General features: G+C 37.8%; 1 protein-coding gene across 1 annotated transcript; it reads left to right on the top strand.

Annotated features, from left to right (window-relative positions):
• The first annotated feature begins 574 nt into the window (after positions 1-574).
• LOC146329615 (vascular cell adhesion protein 1-like) lies at positions 575-27,922 on the top strand. The gene is made up of 8 exons (XM_084714894.1): positions 575-813; positions 3,612-3,887; positions 5,479-5,799; positions 7,107-7,361; positions 7,846-7,859; positions 24,079-24,391; positions 24,603-24,923; positions 27,642-27,922. The coding sequence occupies exons 1-8, from the start codon at positions 756-758 to the stop codon at positions 27,905-27,907; spliced, it is 1,824 nt and encodes a 607-aa protein (XP_084571020.1). The 5' UTR covers positions 575-755; the 3' UTR covers positions 27,908-27,922.

Below are 27,922 nucleotides of genomic sequence, written 5' to 3'. Positions count from 1 at the left end.
AATGTGTTTATCCATGTCCTATAGACTGGAGCTCACATCTGATGTCAGTATCATAAATTCTGTACAGACACTGAGGAGGCAGCCTGTTGTGTGAGAACGCTCACTTTTTACAGTGTAATACTGGCATTTAACCACTGGAGGACTTAACTCATGTGTGAGCAATATTTTAAATGATTTTTGCTCTTTTTTAGCAATCAAAACTAATGATGTTTACAATCCCTAGAAGAGGGGAAAGGTAATTTCCAGTTTCCAGTTCAGCTGACCTGTGCATCTTTGGATTAAAGGAGGAATTTGGAAAACCTGGAGAAAACCTACAAAGAAAGAGGCCATGACCTTGTTCCTGAGAGGCAACAAGACAACATGAGACAGATAGAATATGTATTATTCGTCCCATACAGGTGCACAATTAGTTTTCTTTGAAGTAAAAATAGATGAAATAACAAATGTTACATGTTAAATTCAGATGATGAATTATGGAGGAGAACTGGGAACAGGTGAATGATCTACTTCCTCCAACAGTCCAACAACATGCAGTTTAACTCAATTTAACTCCGCCCTATTTATAGTGCGCCACACTCTGCCTTTCACAACGGACCAAACATAGACAGGATGTGTGATGTGAGAACAGACCGCACTGACAACAGTTTTCAACTGCACCAACCAGGAAATCAAACACTGGGTGTGAACACATTCAGTTTCTGAACACCTTTGGATTATGTTTTATTATTTGTCTTCGCAAAAAATAACCGGGAATAATGTTCCTCCAATATCTTCTTCTGAGTTTTCTGCGTGACTTTGGCATTTCCTGTTGTGGTAAGGAACTTCTAGTGTTTTATTATGTTTTCTACATTTTCTGTTCGGTGCTTTTCATTTTGAATCTCATTTGACCATTTCTGTGATTCCTCTGGGCATTCATCCTTATTTATTTCAGTTTTTGTTCTTGTAAAGTGAGCGGGCGGTGAGGTTCATGGCTGGTGAGGCACTGACTCTTTCAGAATCAGATTTACAAATATATGAACCCAACAGAATAGCTTATTCACCATTTGATTGGCAGCAGTTAGCAGGTTATGCTTTATATCTCATATCAGCATTACGTGACGCATTTTTAATTTAAGGTCAACCCCCCAATCTTGAGACAAAGCAGGAAAAAATACAGTTGTCAAACAGCAATAGTAATAAATTTAATTGACATTTGACATTAAAAGAAATTAAAGTCATAGAATGCTGCTATATTATTCTTAGTATTTTATTTTCATGCGTACTGGAGTGTGTTTTGACGATCTTATGTGTTACTGCGAGCACAATGAGCGCTTTAATTAGTTAGTGAGCACAAAGAGCCATGGATACAAGCAGTGACAGTGAACACTGCATGAGACAGAAAAAAAAAAAAAAAAAAAAAAAAAAAAAAATATATATATATATATATATATATATATATATATATATATATATATATGAATTTTGTTACACGTACACATTTTAATGAGTTGATAACTTATTTTATGAAGTTGGTCAAACTTAAAATGAAGAAAGCTGTTTTAACTCAATAATGTCTTGGTTTTGAACAAACATTTCTGCCATTATTCAGCAACAGAAATAATTTAGTTAGAGCAACTTGAATAAGTAGTGAGCGAACTTAAAAAAGTTGAAGATTTGAATTTGCCCAGACTTGTTTTGATCCCAGACCGCACCTGCCACAAGAGAAAGGAGGGAGAAAAACAGGAGTTTGCTTTGCATATCTACATCGTGAGTACTTTTCTGTTTTATTGGCAACAACTAATAACTACATTGATACAAGAAGCAAAAAATATTTTTATACACTGCAGTTTGCTTTTAATTTGTAGCTTGTCCCACCTATTAAACTTGGTAGATTTAGCTAGCTTGTGTAGGTCCAAGTCCTTTCTATATTTGGTTTTACAGTGGCAGCTACATGACTAAAAGGCTTAGTTAAGAAAACTAGTTACTTTAATCGCAATATTTAACATGAGCACGTATATATGTGTAGTACCCTACTAATTTCGTTTACATGATTTTTTGGGATGTATTTCAGTTTTATCGCTGTGCTTATAGTGACTTTTAGGTGTTGCGAGGAAGACATGTTTACTTTCACTATGAAATTTCCCTCGGTTTGAGCGGACCTTGAACTCCTCAAGTGTGCTTTCTGTTTGTGTATTGGGTAGCCAGGTGTCAATTTGTTGTGATCAGCCAATCATTGTTCGAGTTGAGATGAACGCTGTAACCTACCGTATTCCTTTAGGGGCGGGACTAAATCTCTGCGCGAGCTGCAGACGGAACTGCAGCGACACGACGGAGAAATAAAGAAATGGCGGTTGGTTAGTTCATTTTACGCTGTTAACTTACTGTCTCTGCCAAAGTTAAAAGCCGGGGGCTTTTATGGGAGTTTGTACTTTGTGTGAACAGAGGAATAAGATGACTTTGGAGCGAGTGTTCAGTGAGTAGCTAACTAGCCTAAGCTAAGTTAGCACATATCCTGTAGCACTTGTGGATTGTTGCTAACCGATTTTCGCCCGGATGAGAGCGAGTGTGTGGGAAGCACGAGTTTCTTGCACCAAAAGACTTGCACGTGTTTAAAAAAATATTTCTTGAGCTGTCTGAAAGCCCGTCCAGAGGTAATATCTCTAAAAAATAAACTGCTGTATTAAAAAAAATATATTTTATTTATTTATTTTTTAAGTAACTATTTATTTTGGGTGCAGATGATGGTATGAAAATTGTTGGACATAATTTGATAATTGGTTTTAAAATAAAGAGTTTGATCATAAAACTGGAACTATGTGTAATTTATTCTGATTGAAATAAGTTACAAATACTCAAATAAATTAAGGTAACAATTTGCATGGACTTTTCTGAGTAGACTGAAAGTAAAATAAATAAGTTTAATAGCACCTGATGGTCCAACTTAATTAAACTTGTAGATGACCGAACAAATCAAGTTGGCTGTACTAAACTAATTGAGTTGGTCTAACTATAAAAGTCTTGTGGGATTTACTCTCATCGTAGCTGAGTTGGAATTACTTAAAAAGATCCATGCAAATTGTTACCTTAATGTGGTTTAAGTTGAGCCAGGATATTATTTTTTAGAGTGCAAAAGTAAAAAAAAACTGATGCTAACAGATGACAAATAAAAACTATAGAACAAAATGTGCACAATATGAATGACCATTATTGAAATGATAAAAATGCACAGTTTGTGCAGGATTGTGCAGAAGTTCAAATTAAGTATAAAGAATATTTGCAATGTGACAGAAATTATTATTATTGTTATTGATCAATTGATCATAAGCAAATATTTGAATGAATAAAAATGCAAATACAGCATAAGTACATTATGTAAAATGTGTTAAAGTTTTTGTATGGATATTTACAGAGGACAAAACAAAACTGTGTGCTGTATATAAAAATGATTGGGGGTACATAAGATTAAAGCAGGTCAACTGCTCATTTTTGTCATTGTGTTCATTTATACTTGTACTCCCAATTGTGTCAAAGAAAATATATAAAATTGAGCAAAAAGCAAAGCTACAAACAACAATACTGATTGTTATTGTGTGGAGAGCTTTTTAAAGTTAAAATTAATGTTTGTCTTACAGATGAAGACTGTGCAGATAAACCTGTATTCACTCCATCCAGACTGGTAGTGAAGTATGGTGACCCAACCTCTGCCAGCTGCTCTGTATGTCAACACTGTCAGACTGATGCATCTGGTTTGGAAATACCTCTGGGAGTCCAAACAGAAAACGGGACCACGCATACATGGACGGTCGACAGACTGACTGAATTCGCCCCATCTGTCTTGTGTTATTATAACGATGATAGTGGTCAAACTAGTCGGCAGTGTTGTACCAAACTGCCTGTCACTGTCTACAGTAAGTAAACTTGCTGTTGAACAAAATATTGTTGCCATTAATTCATTTCATCTTTTATATAGAATGAGTGCTAAAGGAATAGAGTCACAGTATGTTTTTTTATTTTTTATTTGATCTCTTCATTTATTCTTTCAAATTTACAGTCAAAGTAATTTACACTCTGAGTGTCTGACCCCATACAGTGGCAATAAAAGTATGTGAACCTTTTGGAATTTCATGGTTTTCTGCATTAATTTGTCATGAAATGGGATCTGATCGTCATCTAAGTCAAATATAATGTGCCTAAAATAATAACCAAAAAAATTTACCCATAACCTCAACCAGGCGCTTCCTGTAGCTGTGGATCAGACCTGCACATCATTCAGGAGGAATTTTAGCCCATTCTTCCTGGTAGAACTGCTTTGGCTCTGTCATATTCTTTGGATGTCTCATGTGTATGGCTCTCTTCAAGTCATTCCATAACATCTCTATTGGGTTGAGGTACAAAGTTGCTACAGAGTTTCAGGTGATGTGCAGGCCTTCTGACATTATCCTGAAGAATTTTTTGATACACTTGGGAATTCATCTTCTCAATGATTGCAAGCTGGCTGGGCCTGATGCAGCAAAGCAGGCCCAATTCATGATGTTTCCTCCACCATACTTTACGGTTGGGATGATGTTTTCATGATGATGTGCAGTGCCCTTTTTACACCATATGTAATGCTGCGTGTTCTTTCCAAATAGTTCAATCTTAGTTTCATCAGTCCACAAAACATTTTGCCAATACCGCTGTGGAGAGTCACTGTGCTCTTTCGCAAACTTCAGGCGTGCAGCAATTATCTTTTTAGTAACCAGCGGCTTCCTATGTGGTGTCCTCCCATAGACACCCTGCTTGTTCAATGTTTTACGTACTGTAAACTGATGAGCACGGATGTTAGTCAGTTCCAATGATGCCTTCAAATCTTTGGCTGTCACTCGGGGTTGTTTCTTTACCTCAGTGATGAGTCTTTGTTGCGTCTTGGGGTCATTTTGACTGGGCACCCACTTCTTGGTAGAGTAGCCACAGTCTCCAAGTGTCTCCATTTGTAGATTGTTTGCCTAACTGTAGACTGGTGAATTTCTAAAGTCTTTGAAATCACTTTGTAACCATTTCCAGCTTTATCTAAATCAACAATTCTTGATTGTAGATCCTCTGAAAGCTCTTTTTGGCGAGGCATGGCTCACATGAGCATATTCTTCTTGTGTGGAGCAAACTCAAAAAGTTTGAGTGGTTTTTATCAGTCAAAGTAAGTCTAGTCCACACCTCCAAACTCCTTTTCTTAACAAGACTCCAGATGTGCTAACAACTGACTCCAATTAGCTTTTTTGAGGTCATTAAATCAAAGGTTCACATACTTTTTCCACTAGCACTATGAGGTTTTTATGATTGTTCTCAATAAAGACATGAAAGATCAGATTTTTTTGTGTTATTATTTTAGGCACTTTATATTTGTCAATACCCTTGACTTAGGTGACAATCAGATCACATTTTATGACAGAAAACCATGAAATTCCAAAAGGTTCACATACTTTTTCTGTATGTCTCTGCTTGTCTTTCTCTCTGTCTTCACAGAGCCTCCAGACTCTGTGTCCATCCACTTTGCTTCTCAGATGTTTGAGGATCGTCAGGAGACTCTGAACTGTAAATTCTCCAACGTTGCTCCTGTTGAAAACCTCATTTTGACCTTCTACAGAGGACAGACAGTACTGCGCAGTACCCGCTTCAGCAACACAGAGAAGAAACCAGTGTCTGATCACTTCAATTTACCCATCACTCCCAGTAAAGAAGATGATGGAGGCCAGTTCTGGTGTGAAGCCAAGCTTGAACTGGGACCTGAAGGACCACAGCCCCCACCAGTGGTGAGGTCAGAAAGAGTCACTGCAACTGTCCACTGTAAGTCTGACAACAAATTAACACACCTCGACACCCTTGGTTATTATTTTGTTCTCTTTTATGGTGATGGAAGAAATATTTTGATCAGTTTCTTAAAAAAGCTCTAATCAATATTTTATATTGGCAGTGGGTCACATGACTACTTGTATGTAAAAGGGGAAGCTCATAGTGATGAATCCATAGATAGTTATGGAGTTGTGTATGGCGAGATTTTTTTTTTTATTTCATTTGAACTGTGCTGCAGAATACACAATATTTGTCAATTTAAAAGATATTTCACAAGTCAAGACAGATGCTGTTTGTCATAAGACTGTTGACGCATCAGACTGTGAAGATAAGTAGAAAGAGTGTGAGGAAAGACAACACACCCAGAAACTGCAGTAGAAAGGAGAGTGAACACTGAACTAGTTACTCAACAGGGTTGAGTTACTCAACAGGGTTGAGTAACTGACCTGACCAACAGACATCAACTGTGTTTAAGAAAATGGACACCTGACAGTAAAAAACACCTACAGAGCAGATAAACTACATTTAAAACATGAATAGTCAGTGTGAAGATAGAAAAGTACTGAGAGCTGAACATGAAGAGACCTTAAAAAATGTCTTTCTCTCTGCTCTCCTGCACACATGAGCTCAGTATCACAACACTCACTTGTTGGAGGGGGACAGAAACAACGGTTCACCACCGATGGGCCGTAGTCAGTGCAACGTGACCGCAGCCAGATTCGGAGGCAAGTCGGGTGCAGCTCATCCCCATTTAAGCAGTCAAGAAAATGCAACTCAGTGGCAATACGCAGCCAAAAATGTCAGTGCAAAAGCATGGTGTCTGTAAAAAGATAATAATTTACCTGTACGTGGCCCAGTGGGCTCCTCCATGGTGCTGCTGCACACAGGTTTACAAGCAAACATGAAGAGGAATCCAGTTTTTAATCCCAAACGTGTAAAAAAAACAAAACAAAAAAAACTCTAAACTCCAACACATCCATAATCGTTTTGTGAATCGCTGCTGCAGAGGGTCTGTGAGGCAGGAGTAAATATAAATCCTCTTTTTAATCCCAAAAGTTTGAGCTGAGCTCCCCGGCTCTGAGCAGCTGTCTGTCGGCTCTGTGTCTCAGCTCCGTCCGGTCCTCTCGGCACTCGGCAAAGCTCTGTGATACACGTGAATGAACACAACTGAAGGTGAACTCAGAAGTAACTGAGTGAGCTGACAAACTCCTGAGTTGAGCATGATGCTCATTTGGCTCTTTTCTCTTTATTATAATGCAGTTTTAAAGTTTGGTTTTCTTCCTCACTTGATCCACACACAGATCAGCCTCAGCTCGTGGTGTCATCACAACCAGATCAGAGTATCGCAAAGGGAGCCCCTCTAAAACTGAACTGCACAGCTGTGGGAAACCCCACACCCTCGTACACCTGGACGGTGCCATCAGGAAGATTTTGCCTGAGCAGCAGCAGCATTCTGTCTATCAAAGCTGTGACCACTGAGGATGAAGGAGAATACACCTGTTTGGTCAGCAACAGCATGGGGACTGTCACTAAGGTTTATCATGTGGACGTCAGAGGTAAGTTTTAACCATGTAAAGCCTGACACATCAAATAATTGCCAACATAACTTCTCCATTTTTATAATAAAATTATAATAAAATTCTTTATTGGGCCCTTTGACAAAATCCCCCAAATAATTTTACATATATGATATTCATAATATTGTTTGTATCATATTTTATCCATTGGGCATTTATGAAACAAATGAAAGGATTCATTGATCACAATAGTTTTGATTTACAGAAAAATGGCACATTTCATTTGGTTTGGCTTTTTTTTCCAAACAGGGACTTTATTTTGCCCTATAGTAAATATAAATCTGAATTAGTGTAAGTATATAAGTATAGTAATATATATCATACAATTATGATAACAAAGTAATTGTTTTACTGAAAATCAATTCAAAAGACAATTATTAGCAGGTGCTCACTTTGTAATAAATATAAAATAAATATCTGTTCTTTTTTTCTCCACCCACACCCCTCACCCAACTCTCTGCAGTCAGCTACATCAGAGTCATTATAACTGGAGTAATAGTTGTTCTTCTGTTGGTCGTCATCGCGGGATCAGTGTACATCCGCCACTACAGAAAGATGCATGTTCGAAATTCAAATTTAACAATTTAAGTTGTTGGCCCCACACAGCAGCTCTGGGGTTAAGACACCGACCATGAACCACAACATCCCCATTTTGCTTCTCTCTCTGCCTCATTTCCTGGTCACTGTCTTCTGACGCTGTTCATGTTTTTTTTAACCATTATCACAAATACACACTTTAAAATACGTAATCTGATTTTGTTACAGACAACATAAATCTTAAATGTTTTACAAAACAAAAAGACTCAAAGAACAGCTGTTCATTGAGGACTCCAGTGCAACCGCTCTTCAGCAGAAGAACAGGACTGACCTGGGTTCACCACACCAACATGGTTTGTTGAAGGCATTTTTTGATAGTTTCTGTTAAATAAAACACTTTGTATAGAGGAAATTAGACTTGACTTTGGGCAAGCAGATTTTCTGGCAGGTGAAAAACATTAACATTGAACCCTCTTAGTGAAATAGTACATTGAAAAAAATGGAACCAGTTTCATCTTTGTAATTTGCCAAGAAATAGGGAAACTAAATTCACGACAAGTCAAAATAATATAGTGCTTATTTTGTCCTGAAATATGTAGTAAATATGCTGTTTTACGGTCTCTCTCTCTCTGTGTTGTGTTTTGGTTGTGCTCCTGCAAAGGACTTTATTTTGAAAGGTGTTGAATATATTTATATAAACTGTATAGAAAGCTTAATATTATTATGTTAAAAATCCTCACTTTGAAAGTCACAGCTGTTTTGTTTTAACACAACCAGTGAAAACGAGTAATAGTTACTGTGAACATGAACATGTATTTATCTTGTGCATCTGTGTGTATATGTATAAGCCTGTGTACTATATTGATGTGTTAGCTGAATGTGACAGAAAAAAAAATGAATTTGTTGTACGAAGAAACTGTCTAATAATGATCTCTCACACTGTAATTGTAAGACTCTATTTTTATTTTTATAATGGGACTAAATCTAGCAGTAAGATGCATCCCACTCGCTTTCATTGATATTTTATTATATTTAAAAGATGGAATATAATATTCCTGTAAGGTGAGATGTATTAATTTGGTTGCAGTCTGCAATCTCACCCCTAGATGCCACTAAATCTTACACGCTGGTTCTTTGAAGAGGAAGCTCTCGATTTATTTCTCAGGTAGTTACTCCACCTAAGATAAAAAAATATATACCAGGGAAACACTTGTGTATGTTTGTAATTTAACGTAGCCCATGTTTTGACCTCCCATCTATTTCAGTGAAGCCATAGAGACGATACTCCTCATTATATTTCCAACTACCTCAACTACGTACTATATAAATATGGTTGTGGTGTGATCACCAGCTTCCAGAGGAAACACTTGTGCATCCTGGCCTGAGACTCTTGCCCAGCGGCTCCATGTTTATGCTCACAGAAGTTCATGCATGTGATTAGACATGTGATTTTTCATACCCTTGTTGTCCTTGGAGCTCATTCACAAACATGTTGATTGTATTTATGACAGTGGATGGATGTAAACGGAGAAATGAGTGTGATGAAAGCTACTTCAAGGAATTTTCATATTTTGTTGGTTTTGGAGGCTCCTGTGGACAAAAGCGGTAGTATCTCAAAAACAAAATTATCTAAATAAAAATATCCTCCTGCTTCTTTTTAACCAGCTAATGTACAAATCATTGTAACTCTGCCTGGGAAAATGTGAACACAGACTCATTTAATCTGATTTCACAATGGTGGTACCCATTAAAGTCGCCATCAAGTCAAAATCTGTTTTTGTCATATATGTATTGAGCTGTATATCATATTTATGGCAGCATCTGACCCAACAACGACACAAAAGTTGTTTGGTAGATTTTCTCTGGTATTTGAGTTTTTCTTTTTCTTGTCACCTGCATGGTGGGGTGGTGTAACGCAGCGCTATTAGCTCTATGACAGGCCCCTCCCCAGCTGCCTGATTTACTGAGACACATAACCAATAAACCCTCCACCAGCCTTTTATGGGAACTTTAAGAAAAACTAGAAAGAAATAGCCAAACTTGTAGGTAAACTCACGAGATCGAAGCGTCGCAGCTGCTTTCCATCGACTACAAGCGCCTGGCCGTGACTGATGATTTCTTCCATGTGTACGATTTGAATGATCCTAACGTTGACGTTTTCTGCTGGTCACATAAAAATAGATCTGACCAACAGGATGCAAAGATTTTAAAGCTGCATATTGCTTGGATTGTTGATTGTTGTTGATTGTTGCTTGGATTTTTTATTTTTTAACAAACGAAGACTTCATAATAATTTAAAAGATGCTGTAATCACATAAAACACATGGTGGCTTTGATCTGATTTTTGTGTACATCAACAATTAATTGGAATAAAGCTTTTATTTTGAATGAATGAATGAATTCTCCATTCTTGATTTCCAGTTTCCAGTTCAGCTGACCTGTGTATCTCTGGATTAAAGGAGGAATTTGTAAAACTTGGGAAAAACACTACAAAGAAAGATGCCATGACCTTGTTCCTGAGAGGCAACAGTATAAAATGTCATATGTAAAAAGTATATATTATATTTTATGTAACCATAAAGGCCTACCTGTATTTAAAATGTTGTTATTGCTGTACTTTAGATAGACAGACCCCACCATTACTTACTGCCCAGGGCTTTTTGTTAATTCTGTTGTTGATAGAGTGGAGGATTTATTCAAGTAGACTAGAGTATTCTTACTTTTATCAGTACTTCCATTTCATCATTTCCCTTTTTCCATTACTGAAAAAGGGAAAATTCCTTTTCCAGATTACTTTAGAAAACGATGTAGAGCCTGTACTTTCTCACTTTTACTTAAAAAAAAGTTGAATCTGCACTTCTACTTTTACCAGATTCTTTTATTACACAAATATCTGTAGGTCTACTTGAGTTAAGAATGTGCCACCTATGATAAATAGCACCACAGACCAGAGGGAAGTGACTCTTTAAATATTTTCAGCTGTTGTTTACAACTTTTATCTCAACTATGTCTGTTTCTCTGCATCTCTCTCTGCTTGCTTCCACAGAGCCTCCAGATGATGTGACCACCAGCATTCATGGTGAATTTAGCCACAGTGGGTTGATGTATGAAGGTGACCGGCGCACACTGCAGTGTACAGTCCACGACGTTGCTCCTGTTAAAGACCTCCTCATGAACTTCTACAGAGGACAGACAGCACTGGGTCAACGGCAGTCCAGGAACACAGAGAAGACGCCTTCAGACCTGGGAACTGAAGGACCACAGCCCCCTCCAGTGGTGAGGTCGCAGCGTGTCACTGGTAAGCTTTTATATTACATGGAGGACAGTGGCACGCTGCTGAGCAGCTTCAGTATGTGCTTCATGCTTTTATCCTCTTCTCTGGTTTTGAGTGAATTCTCAGGGTAATTAAGAGGCAGTTTGATTCCAGAACAAGAACAAAATAAATGGAAACTAGTTTCCTGCAGTAAATACAGTATTTTCTATTATTCTCGTTCATGTACATCAACAGTTACTTGAAATAAAGGTTAAAAACATAAATGAAATCTCTACTCTTCCTTAAAGCTCACAGTCAGTATATCTAATTTGCACATATACATAATTCAAGCCTGTTTCCTTTCATTGGGAAGTTCTACTAAAGGATCGGTTGAAGTCTAATAATTCTTCTGCTAAATACAACTACATGTGAATCAAAATCACTTCACATTGCAGCAAAAGCAACCTCTTGGATGACCTTATTGTATAATATTATTCTTTTTTTTAATTAAAGGACGAATATGCAGGATTTGTCAGCTGTTTGTACAGCATGGCGGCACAGCAGGTCGCACTGCCTGCTGCTCCTAAAACGGTTATATGGATAAAATGCAGAGACTGAGTCTGAGTCTGTGCCAATAAAGTTTACCTCCACATTTACCTCTGAAACGCACCAGAAAGATTGTTGATTGTTGAGTCTTATTTCCAGGTCATTAAATACAGACTCCTTGGGTTGATGGTGTCCACTACACACTTAAAATGGGTCATAAGTGATGATTGAGAGGGATTACATTTAATGAACCTGTACATTATTTTTAGGATACCTTTAATCAAGCTGATTTATTTCCTGTGTCAATTTTTGACTTCAGTACATCTCCGAACACTTACGGGTGAAGAAACACATAGACTTTATTTATCATTTGAAATTTTATTTATTCAATTAACTGTTCCACAATATTTTCTGTATACTTGAGCACAGAACAAAACATGTCTGGTCTGGTGAGATTCTTCTTAGTTGTGTTTGTTTTTGTTTTGTTTTTTTTGTTTTTTTGAGCAGCTGGAAACTCGGGAAAGCATTTCCTTCCGGATAGCTGAGCCAACATCTGAGGACTCAGAGGAACTGTTCCTCTGGATAACTGAGCCAAAAAGAGCACCGGAACACATATATTAACACAGCTTCATCTCTGTGAACGAATAGCTGAGGTCACTGATCACAGACACACGGGAGTCACACAGCTGTGTAGGTCTTGTTTTACCCACAGCTGGTTTGGTGTTGTTAAACCGCAGTGAAACATGTAAACAAAGATCCCTGGTTCTGTTGTTCTCTTTTACAATACTTACCCATGAATAAGAATAGTTTAACACTGTGTGAACTATGCTTATTTGTGTCCTTGCTGAGAGATGAGTTGAGATCAACATCATATATTAGAAACTGACAGAATCACCTTCATGTACGGTAAATATGAAACTAAAGCCAGTGGTTGCGTTGAAATAAATGCAAATAGAGCCGACCAAGAGGACGCTAAGATGAATGGGCCTCATTCACCAACCATTCTTAAGAAGAAATTTCCTCTTAAACCCCACTTGTGCAGTTTTCACAAAAATTCTGATATTCATCAAGGTTTGTTCTTAGGTAACAGAATCTACAAACACTCAAGAGCACATTTACGTACATTTAAGTGCTGACATACTTGTGCAAAATAATTTGTAATTGCATTTTCTTTGATTCCACGGTTGTTTACAAAACATTTTCATCATTTCTACAACCTTTAATCCTTATTTTCAATATTTTACAAAGCACTGTGGTCTTTAAAAGAATTAATTTGACTTTATAGTGTGATTATTTAGAGGGTGCAATTAATCTCAAGTAAAAACCAGACAAACAGGTTTCAGTACATATCGTTATTATATTTTTAAGTGTCTCAAAGGTCTTGGCCACTGATGAGGTTATCCATGTGTTTGTCCAGGACAGGATCTGAGATCAGACGCTGAGCAGCTGAACAGGACCTGGGTGCACGACTGGACGAACTGGATTTGAGGTGCCAGGTTTGCAATCGGAGGGTGACTGCCTCAGGAGCTCTATCAATAAATTATTTAAAATAGAACTATCATTGAGACCTTTTGGAGAGGTTTAAATTATGAAATATTTGCTCTATACTGTGAAAGCAAATGCTTAAAGTTTGAACACAAACTAAACATTTTTTAAAAACTATGGAAATATATAACATTTAAACTTTAAAATATATTAAAAAACTTGATTCTGATTCTCAGAACGTCTCGGAGATACACAGCTTAATGGTCTTTAGATCTTTGTCTTGACTTCTCTCTCAATAAGGCACTTTTCTTAAAGAATAGAGTTTAAACTTAGACAGGTTACCTTATTTAAATCAGGAAATATCTGATCAAGTTAATATAATTTGAAGGACGCTTCAGGATGATCAAAGAATAAGTAGCTTAAAAATCTGTCATTTACTATTAACTTTGAATCATTATCACTTTTTGATACTCAATAAAACAGACGTGTTTCATTTGGTACTCATGAGTTCAGACTTTTTTCATCACGGTTTTATTCTTTGTAACGTGGAAAAGGCATAGGAATGCTATTTAGACATTCATATTGGGATCTAAGTATGAGACAGACTCAGTAGTGACTTCAGTAATTCTCTTTTCTTTAAATAAAAAAGGTAGTTAATAAATAATATTTTTATTTAATTCCCTTAAATAGCACATTTTCAGTATTCATGTCCATGTGTATACATTGTTAACAAGAATAAAAGCTGAATAAATCTCAACCTTGAGTTAAGATTACAATCAAAGCATGAGTGAACCATTTTTTTTTATTTTAGATTTTGCTTTTGTACCACAGTTTTGGGGAATTGCTAAACAGAATGTGCAATGTACAACAAGTAGGGCTTTCTCTATTATTATTATCAGTATGTACATTCATATGAATAAGAGTTGAGAAGCTTTATTGTCATTGCAAGGGGTACAATTAAATTCTGTTTGGCAACATCTCTTGTAGCAGCTACAATGTCCTGGTCATAAAATATAATATAATGTAATACAAATAGTAAAAATAAGTAAGTAAAATAAGGTGCAGTTAGAATATGACAGACGTGGTGTCTTTATTCAGAGTACCACTGGGAGGTGCCATAGTCAAAATATTTGTATGGTGTCTGATAATGACATTTTCTGAAAATGACTTCATTGTAAAGACTGCTTCATTTCAGATTCAGATATTTTCAATTAAACAGTCTGACAGTCCATAATCACACCTCAGTTTATTAACAGGGATATTTGTATGATGTCTGAGAAATATGTGACTTCTGTATAAATGTTATTTGACATTGATGCATGTGAATCCAGTGGAAAATATGACGTTGGCTCATTGTAACTAACATAAACCTCACCCCTCTTACCTGTTCAGTTCCCTTTGGTGTTACCCTGCCACTGATACCACGTCACAGTAATTTTTAACATTTATTACACAGCTTTGTTAAATACTCAATTCTGCTTGGTCAGTTACAACATCCTAAGCTCTGTTGTTTCTGTATAACAGACCGTCGCTATGAAGAACAGACCGTTGCTATGGAGAACAGACCGTTGCTATGAAGAACAGACAGTTGCTATGGAGAACAGACAGTTGCTATCAAGAACAGACTGTTGCTATGGACGCAGTTCTGATTATAGACCCTGAAAGAACAAGTCAAGAAAAACATCTTTCAATCAATATTTTGTTTGGTAGGTAACTGTGTAATTTGTGTATTATCCCTTATATGTAATGATTCAGGAATTCAAACTGTTAATTTGTTACGTATACAAGCAATAAATGAGTGAAATGCAGTGTGAAATGCTTAATTGGGCTTTGCTATAGTGTGACAATTATGAATTAGAGGAAAAAAATAAATATATACAAGTTTTTTTTTGTTTATTTGCATCAAGGTGACAACAGTTACACTGCAGCTGTTTGGCTATTTACACCCAGCCCCTGTGTTTGCAGCTATAAATAGCCATGAAGTCCACATCAGGAGTAAGTTGTGGTAGACGAATGAGCCCAACGCAGAACTAAACCCAGGAAACTGGGTTCCTGTATGAAACTTTTTTTTTTTTTTTTTCATTTTTCATTGCAGCGTGGTTATGTTTACAACCAAACTGCAGTCCATGTTCAATATGCTCAAAATGTAATTCAGATTCAGAACAATCTCACCAAGCAGATCTGAACAGGTCATTGTAAGCTGTCATTTGTTATTTATTTATTTATAAAAGAAGAGGAAGTTCTGTCAGGAAAGACACTGACAGAAGGCTTTAAAAGAAAACAAGAAAAAAAAACCTGAATCAGCCCTTCTTGAAGTAGGCTGATAGCTGAGCCGTGAGAAGCTAAATAAAACATCCACCTATTTCCTTTAAATGCCGTCATTCTGGTCTTAAGCATTAGACTATGACTGAACTATATGACCTCAGTGAATTCATGTGACTGTGTTCAGGGTGCTGTTGTCCATGACGTATGTGTGACTACACATTTAGCTGTTGGTTCAAGTGAATGAAATTCATGGTGGTTTCCTGTCAAGCTCAAATCACCCCTTCTATGAAATCCCCATGAGCTCAACTTTAAGTGTCACTGAAGGTCAACTTCCCCTCAGTAAACTTGATTATTTTCCACATACCACCGTGTCTCACTTCCTTATACTCTGCAGAAATGGAAAACCTGTTCTCAGTACGTCAGAGTGCATTTCACAGTGTAGGGGGACGGTATGATGCAAACTTAAAACTCATGTCTCTGAGTGTAATTTGTATTTAAAGACATCCACGGACTCTAAGGAGACCAAAACTGAAAATGCATTTTTCCACACACAAAAAATGCTTTGTTGTCGTTTCAGTTATTTATAGTAACAGTTAAAGGGATAGTTCACTCAAAAATTAAAGTTCAGTCATTATCTACTCACCATCATGCTGACTGAGGGTGGGGTTTCGTTTTTTTAGTCCACAAAACACTGCTGCAGTTTCACAGGAAAACAGTGTTGCAAAATCTCCCAAACAATGGAAGTGAATGGTGACCAGTTTTCAAACATAAAAAAAAACAACTGAAAAAAAAAAAAAACATATAACGCCTCCATGCTGCTTGTCTGGCATAATCCAAGTCATAAAGCCCCGACATTAGTGTTGGCCGATATGTTCATCAGCCCATCTATCGTCGATTGACGATATCTTTGTCCCCCTCCTCTCGGGTCTCAGCTGGGAGATGTGCACAAGCGGCAGATTCCCTATGTTATGCACGCTGCGTACGTTCGCTTCGTCTAATAGACAAAATTAACTCACACACAATGTTTGCACACTGTCACAACACACACACCCAGTTCAGACAGTACGCATGCGCATGTGAACATGGCTCCAAGCTAAGGATCTACAGTGAAGATTTAGGCCAAAAACATGGTGTAAATATATATTTTTTTATTCGTCTTGGTATACTGGGTCTTTAGGAGACTTGGATTACACCAGATGAGCAGCATTTTAGTTTTTATTCTCTTGTTTTCTTATGCTTGAAAACTGGTCACCATTCACTTCCATTGTTTGGGAGATTCTGCAACACCGTTTTCCGTGAAACTCCAGCAGTGTTTTGTGGACTACAAACTAAACCTGACCTTCAATCGACGTGAGGGTGAGTAGATAATGATTGAATTTTCATTTTTAGATAAACTATCCCTTTAGCTTGACATGAAGGTTGGATCCACTCAAGACTTTGCCCACTCATGAACATCCATACCCAGCAAGCAATAGACTCTTTTACAGTTTGTAAACGATGAGCGCACAGTTTGGCAACAGATGGTCCCCTGCGAACACGAGCAGTTTTGATCGCGTCCTCGGTCCAGTCAACACTTTTAATAGCTTGCAGCCATAGATGCCACAGATTGCTCTAAAACAGTCGTGATCATGTCGGAATTCTGTACAACTTAAGTCGACCAGTGGAATATCAATTCTGATATTTTGGTACTGATAAAAAGTTAATTTCAACATTTTTAGCTTATACTTCTTAGCTTTTAAATGTAGTAAGTCAGCTCTGGTCGAAATGGGCTTGAAAATGGTTAAATTATGTACACACAGCCTTCAAGATGTATGATGTACAAACTGAGATTAATAACCCAGTGAGCACCAGCCAGGATTTCAACATTGATGTCTAGTTGAAAGCTGGTTGATGTTTGTTTAATTTACTCAGTCTAACCAGAAGCAGAGATAATGTTTCCCCACCGGAGACAGAAAGTGAAAGAACTCGGGGGGGGGGGGGGGGGGGGGGTATCGGAAGCAGAGAGGAGGAAATTCCCCCATTTCCCCCAGCTATTCTCACCCAGGTTATGTCATGCGTGTTATCACGGTGAAATAGAAAGGCTACTCATATTTTCCCATGCATGACACACACGTGAAGTCAAAACATGCTCATATTAAGTAAGTTTATGACTCATTTTTAAGCAGAGATGTGTAGGTCTTGTTCACACACATCAACATGTTACTCCTTGTTCGCTCCTCCTTCAGTTTCACATGAATCCGGGGGAGATAAGGCAGGCAGATGTATACAGCTGTGTCCTGGTACAGCCCGTCTCTGTTTGTGTTACCTGTCAAACAGCTCACACGTCTTCTCCTCAAACTGCTGCTAACTGAAACACGTCTGACCGCCCAAGGCTCATACAAAGAACAAAGTTATTTAAGAACATGCTGAGACGGGTTTAATGTGGTCAGTGACTAATTACAGCAAAGCCAGGGCTGATTGATCATTGAGTTTTGACGTGTTTTTATTGCTACTGTTAAAATGTTTCTTGAGCTGTCTCTGGTGTATTTATGTGTATTAATATGGATATTTCCCTGTTTAATTTGCACCAATGTAGTTTTTTTAAGCATCTGTTGTTGCATTTAGTGTTATGGATGACATGTTTCATGCCTGTCTTTTCATATTGGGACTACACATGCTTTTATTGTGAAGGAGCTGTTCAACATTAGCTCTTTTGTTTTGTCCATACACATAAACAGCAACAAAAAAGAAACAAAACAAAAACAATGTAAGAAAGGACACATTGTGATCTGGGATATGCTCTCCCCTTAAAGGGACATTCACCCCAAATCAAAAATACATAAATACAACTCCTGTGTTGATCCAAGCACCAAAGAAATACATTTAAAAAAAATGAAAACCAGTGTCTCTTGCTAAAAAATCATGACACCATTACTCAGGATAATCTACAGTCTGTGTGAGCAGTTTCATTTAGGAACTATTTTCTTTCTATTAGAAAGGAAGTAGTTACGGTGGATTCAGCTCACACCAAAACAGTAAAGATGAATAAATAGCACTACAGGTGAGAGGAAAAATATGTATTTTTTGATTTGTGAGGTGAACTGTCCCTTTAAAACTGCAGCGTGTCTATGTCCATGTCAGTTTCTGTGGATTAAACAAATGAGATATAATGTGTAAGTGAACTTCAGAGTTCCTGGAAGATGGACTTTCACCTTCGGGAAGAACCAGCTTCCCACTGATTCAAATCTTTATGCTAAGCTAAGCTAACCAGCTGCAGGCTGTAGCTTCATTTTTAGTGTTTCTACACTTGTCAACACTCCTGTTTTCTCTCTGGAGACTCCCGTATTTTTATTACCCTCTCCCAGTTTCCTCCCGAGGTCACAATTCTCCTGTATTTCTCCTAACTTATGACAGATTTTCACATCTGTCCTCGTCCTCCTCAGTGAGTGAGACACACAGAGAGAAACTGAGAGAACAATGAGAAAGAAAAACATCACAAAACACTGCTGGAGTTTCACAGGACAACAACGTTGCAGAATCTCCCAAACAATTTAACTGAATGAACAACTGGGGGGAAAAAACAGAAACGGCCTCCATACTGCTGGTCTTGTGTAATCCGAGTGTCCTAAAGCTCCGACATGCCGAGCTGACTTGAAACGCATCATTTACTCCACGTTTTTAACCCCAATCAGGTGTCATTTCTAAGGTGTCACTTTACTTCATACTGTGCAATATGTCACTCGAGTGAATTTTTAATGTTTAATTTCAGTGTGCAGTATTCAATACTTCAATCAGGTGTGTTGTCAGTCAGTGTGCAATATTTATATTTCACTCAGGGAATTCCACTGTGCAATAATCAGGTTTATTAACATCAGTTTATGCACAGAATGAATATTCTCCCTGTGCAACGGTGTCAGTTCAACTGCTGAATCTCATTATATTGTATATACTGTTCCTATTTTCATATTTCCCCTGTTTATATCGTTCCTATTTTTATTTTTATATTTGGAGGGGGGTGCAAGTGAACAATGTCCGGCAGTTCTGGATTTTATCCAATTCCCACTGCCTATGGATCACCCGCAAAGCTTTTGTAAATGACTTATGAACTGTTAGTAGAGCCAGCAGTGACAGTTTATTAGTTATTTATAAATGGTGTTCCATTGCGAAACTGTTTCTGTTCCGATGGAATTCAGTCACTATGTGCCAGAGTTCAGTGGTGGTTTCCTTTTCCAGTTGCGTGGGTCTACATCTCTTTTCTCCTCTCCAAATGTCATTTAAAAAAAAAATCTGGCCTGTGACATGGAGTCCTGCCCTCCTCTGATTACATCCTGCAGAGGGTGAAGGAGGCAGAGCGGAGGTCAAAACAGAGTTTGGCACCAGTGAGGAGGAAGAACTTTTTGGAAAGCTAGAATTCCTGAAGTTGTTGTAGACAGATAGACTATGAGGAGGCAGGGTAAAGGTACCCGATAGTGCGGCAATCTCTGGTCTTTAAAGCAAACTTATGAGCGCGATTTTTCCTCAGGGAGGAAGGGCTCTAAGTGTTTCTTGGCCACTCAAACTTCCTCCTCCTCAACCCCCCATTTAATCTGCAGCTAGAGTTTTTATATTTGTTTGCTTCCGTTTTTTTGTTTGTTTGTTCTCAGATGCAATTTTGTGTCTGAATGAATCGTTTTAGCACCGTTGTTTGTGTGAGTATATGTTGATATATATGTGTGTGTGTGTGTGTGTGTGTTTCAGGGGTCGTTTAAAGTTGAGTCAACGGTGATGTCAGTTCCCGGAATTTCCAAAACTCTTGCATAGTTTCAATTTCGTTTGTCCCTTGTGATAATGAGGGGACGGACAAACCAGCAGCTTAGTCGGTGCCTGTCTCGCCTCGCCTCCGGAGCTCTCTGCCTCTGTGTCTCTTCCAAGAAAGAATTAAAAAGGGAGTGGACCTTTTGTGTTTTTTAACTTTCAATTTCAGCCACACTTTCTCTGGACTCAGACGCTTTTTTTTAAACACCGGGCAACTCGTTTGATTTCTCCTGGAAATGATGTTTTTCTGTTACATATTTTTGGGTGTTTCTTTGGTAAACTTTCTGCACAACTTCGACGTGTCCAGCTGTGGTAAGTTATCCCTGTCTAATGATTTTTCACAGTACGCCTCCCAGCACGTGGTTAAATGGTGCGTTTTACATAGAGATACCATCAAATACAGCTTTATGTTTGTTAAACTTTACCTTTAATGTTCTTAGAACTTGTATTTTATCAGATGGAGAGGAAATTAGTCGTTTTGATCCAGTTCGTGTCCAGTTCGCGTATTAATCTCGCTTTTAAAGGGCTTTTCCACCCAAAAATGAAAATTCAGTCGTCAATTCAGTACTCACGCTCGACTGAAGGTCAGGTTTAGGTTTTTAGTCCATAAAACACTGCTGATAAACAGGTAATTATTATCGGCTTAAGAAAAAAAAAATCACGGTTAATAGTAGGGATGCAACTAATGATTATTATCATCATTGATTCATCTTGACAATTTAGTTTTTGATTAATCGATTCTTAGTTGGTCCATAAAGTGTCAGAAAAGTAAGTGAGTAAAGAAACCAGAAAATATCCACATTTAATGAGCTGGAATCAATTTAAACCGATTTATCTATTATTTATTATTTAAAGAAAAAAAAACATTGTCTCTTAAAGGGATAGTTCACCCAAAAATGAAAATTCAGTCATTATCTACTCACCCTCATGTCGATTTAAGGTCAGGTTTTTTGTTTGTTTGTTTTTTTTTAAGTTCCTAAAACACTGCTGGAGTTTCACAGATTACCAGTGTTGCGGAATCTCCCAAACAGTGGAAGTGAATGGTGACCAGTTTTCAAACGTAACAAAACATTTTGCTCGCCTGGTCTAATCCAAGTCTCCTAAAGCCCCAACATGCCAAGTTAATTTGAAAATGTTATTCACACCATGTTTTTTTTTTTTTAGCCTGAATCTTCACTGTAGATTCTTTGCTTGGAACCATGTTCACATGCACATTCACACTGTCTGAACTGGGTATGTGTGGTGTGATGGTGTGCTGGATGGTGGATGGTGGGACTTTACGAGATTACACCAGACGAGCAGTATGGAGGCACTGGTCTCCATTCATTTACATTGTTTGGGGTTCTGCATTGCTGGTTTCCTGTGAAACTCCAGCAGTGTTTTGTGGACTAGCAAAATAAACCTGACCCTCAGTTGGCATGAGGTCGAGTACATAATGACTGAATTTTTAATTTTGAGTGAACTATCCCTTTAATAGACAGTGTGTTTACCAGAGCTGCAACAATTAATACTATACTATACTATACTATACTATACTATACTTAGTTTGTTAGTTAGATATAGGCTCATATAGCTGTGATCAGCAAATATTGTCCAATTTTCTTATTTATCATGCATCCCTAGAAATAAACATAAATATAAACTTAGGTTATATACAGTACCAGTCAAATGTTTTTCTTTATTTTTAATATTTTTCTACATTGTAAATTAACACTGGAGACATCAAAAGTATCACATATGGAACTATGTGGAATTATGTAGTAAGCAAAAAAAAGAAAAATGTGAAAGCAGGGCAAAATAGGTTTTATATTTTAGATTCTTAGAAAGCAAGAAGATCACACTGCCTTCTGCACTTGAAATCAAACACCGTATCCAAGCTTCTCAAAGTTAAGTAAAAAAAAAAACAAAAACAAAAAAAACAAAGATGTTTCCACATGGGCTAATATCAGACCTGTAATGCCGGCCGACTGATCCGTCTGGCTTTGGTGCAAATCATTTGTTATCTTTTCTAAACATTTCTGAACATTTGAAACTTCGTACAACATGACAATGTTGACATGACATGACCTGGCAGTCAGTCAATGTACACAGTACCTTGAAAGATGGTTTAAACTGTATTACTTAAAACCTATACGATAACATAACCTATAAAGTTATTGATTTTTTTCCATGATCGACTAGAAATATAAAATGTTTATGATAAGAAGAACATAATGTAAAATGAAAGTATTTTGAAATGAAAGTAACATTAGCAGGACAACAGATTATGTTATTTGTACAAACCATTCTGGGTTGCCTGGCAACATACTACCCCAGTAATTCCAAGGAAGCTAAAAAAAAAAAAAAGAAAAAGGATAGCAGACTGACTGATTGTTTCCACATGTGTGTATCCGTTTATGTGCTGTTGGTCTCCAAATACCATGGTTGTTGCCGCACCTCCCATAAATCTGTCGCCAAAATCTGGCACCATTCTGAGCATAGGATGTTTGTTATGATGTAATGACGCCTCTGTCTTTTTTATTTTCCTTGAGTAATTCAGGGAAGATGAGTAATTAAACTTTGCCAGGGACATTAAGAAATCCTCATCTCCGTCAATCATCTGATAGCTCGCTACATCAGTCATTAGCTAGTTAGTTACATCTGATAGCTTATGTTAGCAAACCGGCAGCTAATTAGCTAGCTAATCTACACACATCTACATCAGTAGCTAGCTAGTTAGCTAGTGTTTTGCTAGCATTAGCTGTGTGACTATAAGTAACTCTGTTATAGGTCCTCTAGCAACATATTTTAACCATCATAAAAATGTGTTTTTAACGTTGGTTTTAGTTAAAACACACAATCATCGTAGCTTCAGGTGAGGAAAAGTCATGACGACACTTAGGCAACTTCTGGCTTTAATGTGTATGAATTTAAAAATCCTTAAGGTGTGATTTACAGTACTATCATTGTAAATAAAGTCATCTGAAACACTGAAGTTGCAACTGTTCTTTTTATCGATGAAAATTAAAAATAGACAGCAAAAATTACTAATACTTAATTTATTAATAGGGAACTTAGCCAACAGAAGAATTATTTGGAGGCTGAAAAGAAATAATCGGCTGGTCGTTTCTGCTCTATAGCCTAGGTCTTTTTGCTAATTAATGAAATATAATTGGAAATGGAATTGTGAAAATATTGCCACATTTTAACTTTATTTTGACGTGACTTCTTCCCACTATTAAAGCAGCTCATTAGCCACATGATACATCTGTAAATCTTCTCCGTTCAGCCAAATGACGTTTTGGTATCCGTGGTAACAAATGTCATCAGGTCCTTTAGCACAAATCTGTGGAATACATGTGCTTATTTCCTATTTGTTCAGTAATCTATGGGCCATAAGTATTTAAACTAAGCAAGACTTGTCTAAGAAGGCTAATTGCAGATAACACACAAAGCATTGTGAACCAGACAATGTTATATAAGCTTCAATGACTTCGATCACCAGCTTTTAATAATTTGTTTTGGTACCCCGGTTAAATATCAGGAAGGTATGAAAAAACACTGCAGATGTATCTTCACAGTTTTTTATTTAAACAGTTTTAGGATAAAGGCAACTTTCTTGACTTTTAAAATGTTTTTTATTAAATTGACAAACATCATATGTGTAATTCGTGACACAGTTCAAGTGGGATAAAAATAATCACTGTTCCCATGCTGGTCCATCAGAAGGGTAGGGGTATTTAGGAAAAATGTAAATACATAAACAAAGCGAAACACTGTTACATGATACAATATATAGCACTAATATAACTTTTGGTTTCATGAATGGCATGGTGTGAATCAAGCATCAACATCAAGCTGTTTAAAATCACAACCTTTAATGTTTGTCTTACAGATGAAGACTGTGCAGATAAACCTGTATTCACTCCATCCAGACTGGTAGTGAAGTATGGTGACTCAACCTCTGCCAGCTGCTCTGTATGTCAACACTGTCAGACTGATGCAGCTGGTTTGGAAACACCTCAGGGAGACCGAGTAGAAAACGGGACCACGCATACATGGACGGTCGACAGACTGACTGAATTCGCCCCATCTGTCTTGTGTTATTATAACGATGATAGTGGTCAAACTAGTCGGCAGTGTTGTACCAAACTGCCTGTAACTCTCTACCGTAAGTAAACTTGCTGTTGAACAAAATACTGTTGTCATTAATTCATTTCATCTTTTATATAGAATGAGTGCTAAAGGAATAGAGTCACAGTATGATTTTCTTTTAAAATTTGATCTCTTTATTTGTTCTTTCAAATTTACATTCAAAGTGATTTATATTCTGTGTGTCTGACTCTGTATGTCTCTGCTTGTCTTTCTCTCTGTCTTCACAGAGCCTCCAGACTCTGTGTCCATCCACTTTGCTTCTCAGATGTTTGAGGGTCGTCAGGAGACTCTGAACTGTAAAGTCTCCAACGTTGCTCCTGTTGAAAACCTCATTTTGACCTTCTACAGAGGACAGACAGTTCTGGGTCAAACACAGTCCAGCAACACAGAGAAGGAGCCAGTGTCTGATCACTTCAATTTAACCATCACTCCCAGTAAAGAAGATGATGGAGTCCAGTTCTGGTGTGAAGCCAAGCTTGAACTGGGACCTGAAGGACCACAGCCTCCTCCAGTAGTGAGGTCAGAAAGAGTCACTGCAACTGTCCACTGTGAGTCTGACAACAAATTAACACACCTCGACACCCTTGGTTATCATTTTGTTCTCTTTTACAGTGATGGAAGAAGCAACTCTAATCAATATTTTTATATTGGCAATGGGTCCCATGACTACTTGTATGTAAAAGTAGACAGCCTAAATCAGGCAGTGTGCTCCAGTGTGTCTTTGGAATGAATATGAATGGTAGTCAAAGGTGAGAGATATTATTTTTTGATCCCATTTGAACTGTGCCACAAATTACACGTGTTTGTCAATTTAAAAGATAATTTTACAAGTCTAGAAAGTCGCAACTTTGTGGTAGGATTGTTGTAGTTTAGTTTTGTATGAAACCGCTCAAAACACATTGGCCATAGCTTATATCAGGCAAACCACTTTAGTCTATTATCTAGTGGTATTAATAAGCACTGAGGTCAAAGAATTCCTGTGATCTGTCACCGTCTGACTGAACAGCCTCATGGAAGTGATAGTTAACAATTCCTCATATTATAAATAAGTCGAATTCCTTAAAACAAGTCACATAGTGTTTTTAAAGACAGATTCCATATTCTGTTTGCGGTCAGAGGCTGTTGCCGCGACTCAAGCAGACAGCCGGCACCGCTGTGTTAGAAACAGTCGGCCAGGTGGGTTTGGGTGGGTTTTTCAGGAACTTTTGGCCATTTTTCTGCAGTGATATGCTGCCATCTCTGCCTGTATTTCGCGCAGAAGTGTTTTAGATAAAGTATGAATCCAGTGTTCTTGAAGCTATGGCCTTTCACATTTAGTCTAATTTAGATGGTAGAGCCACAAGTTACTGTACTAACTGCATCAACAGTCAGAAGTGTTTTAACTCATGGCACTTTGTGCTTGTTAGCTAATTAGTCTAACTAAAGCACTGGGCCTCATCATGTGACTTACAGTGAAAGTTCATCCAAAAATGAAAATTCACTCAATATCTACTCACCCCTATGCTGATGTGAGGATGGGTGAATGGAAAACAGCGTTGCAGCCAAATCCAGTACAATTGAAGCGAATGGTGACCAGTTTTAAAAATGTACACAAAATGTCTCCATGCTGCTCGTGTGGTGTAATCCAAGTGTCCGTAAGCCGCGACATTACAATTTGACCTCAAAAGATGCCATTTACACCATGTTTTTAGCCTAAATGTCAGCTGTAGCCTCTCAGACCAGAGCCGTGTGCACACGATTAATATAGCATGTGTTATGACTTCATGAGTGGTCCTTTCAAACACCAGTGAAATTTATAGACCATGCCTGCTTTGCCTCAGTTTGGGGGGTTGTTGCATCCCCATCTTGAACATGAACTTAGGTTGGAGAAAACCCAGTGCCTGTGTGACTACATCCTGGTATGAAAGCACACAGGCATCATGGCTTCAGTGGCTAATGTTAGCTTTTTGAGGGAGAAAATCATGGAACTTCTGGGTGTGTAGTCTTTCTAATTACTTACTTCACAGTCTGATACTTGAACAGTCTTACGACCAACAGCGTCTGTCTTGACTTGTAAAACATCATGTATCGTATATACACAAATATCATATGTGTAATTCGTGCCACAGTTCAAATGGGATCCAAAAATAATTTGTTTCTCGCCATTGACTGAAATTAGGTCCCATGGTGGTTCACCGGAAAGGCCATGACTTAGGCTCTCTATGGTGTTTTTCATCTCATTGTTTTGGTTTGTACTGCACACATAACTGTTTGGTTTACTCTCACAGCTCTAATCAACATGCTTTCAGTGAAAAAGCTCTAAAACCCCACCTGCACCGAATGGCAGACAGACAAACTCTAGTGACTAGCTGCTGAACATAGTGGAGCTTTTATCAGCTACAGACTCAGATATTTAAATATAACAAACACATTTGTGCAGACCAAAAACAGAACTACAAAGGAGAGTGAATACTGAACTGTGGTTACTCAAAAAATAACTATTGAACTGCTGGGGTCAGGGTCAGCAGCAAAACATATCGTAGCAACTTAAAAAAGGCTCACATATAAAAGACAGCCAGACAGCCTTTTCAGACTGCAAACCACTGTTACATTAGCCCAAATCTAATCTAATGAGACATTATTAAATTCTCTGTTTTTCTTGGGAGACTTGTCTTTTTTGGATTTGGCATCCATAGCAGGCCTACTGAGACACAGGACAAACCATTGGCAAAATGTGTTGGAAAAAGCACCAAGCTGCAGACGTAGGCTGCAAAAAAAAAAAAAAAAAAAATCGACCAAAAAACAGGTCCCCAGTTTAGACAACCCTTGGCTCTTTGGGCTGCGCTCTAACCAAGCTTATACGTCACACCGTTACTAATTTCCATATAAGTTCATGAGAGTAACTAGAGAGGGGCAATAGAGCTGCATTTGGCTCTGGAACCACAGGTTGCAGACCCCTACTCTATCTTCTCTAACTGAACTAACATCTCTGCACACTGTGAGACTTAAACCAGTTTGTTACAGTATCTAATACAATAAAATGATCTCTAACTATAGTTGTGCCTGTAAAAGAAATGCCTAAAAAGTAAAATATGTTCCTCTGAAATGTTTTAGAGCAGAAGTAGAAAGTGAAAGCAGCCTGTCAGGGACAGTATTGTGGTAAAAATTACGGGTACTTTCCACCACTGCTTTTTTTTTTACTGTTTTACTGTTTTCTCCATCTGTTCAAATTTCCCATTTTGCTGTAATGACATGTTGTTCTTCTTCCTCATTTGATCCACACACAGATCAGCCTCAGCTCGTGGTGTCATCACAACCAGATCAGATTGTCATCGCAGAGGAAGCCCCTCTACAACTGAACTGCACAGCTGTGGGAAACCCCACACCCTCGTACACCTGGATGAGGTCATCAGGAGGAGTTTCCTCAACCAGTAGCGTTCTGTCTATCAATTCTGTGACCACTGAGGATAAAGGAGAATACACCTGTTTGGTCAGCAACAGTGTGGGGAATGTCACTAAGGTTTATCATGTGGACGTCACAGGTAAGTTTTAACCATGTACAGCCTGA

The sequence above is a fragment of the Lutjanus erythropterus genome, chromosome 3, assembly GCF_056507025.1.
Source record: "Lutjanus erythropterus isolate fLutEry1 chromosome 3, fLutEry1.hap2, whole genome shotgun sequence".
In the NCBI taxonomy this organism is placed as follows: domain Eukaryota; kingdom Metazoa; phylum Chordata; class Actinopteri; order Lutjaniformes; family Lutjanidae; genus Lutjanus; species Lutjanus erythropterus.
Note: the sequence above shows the minus strand (reverse complement) of the source record. Positions and strands in the feature narration are given on the sequence as shown.

Coding starts and splice junctions, on each gene's coding strand:
- LOC146329615 (XM_084714894.1), top strand. CDS start 756: ATGTTCCTCCAATATCTTCTTCTGAGTTTTCTGCGTGACTTTGGCATT. Junction 5,800..7,106: donor AGTCACTGCAACTGTCCACT/GTAAGTCTGACA, acceptor ATCCACACACAG/ATCAGCCTCAGCTCGTGGTG. Junction 24,392..24,602: donor ACTGCCTGTAACTCTCTACC/GTAAGTAAACTT, acceptor CTGTCTTCACAG/AGCCTCCAGACTCTGTGTCC.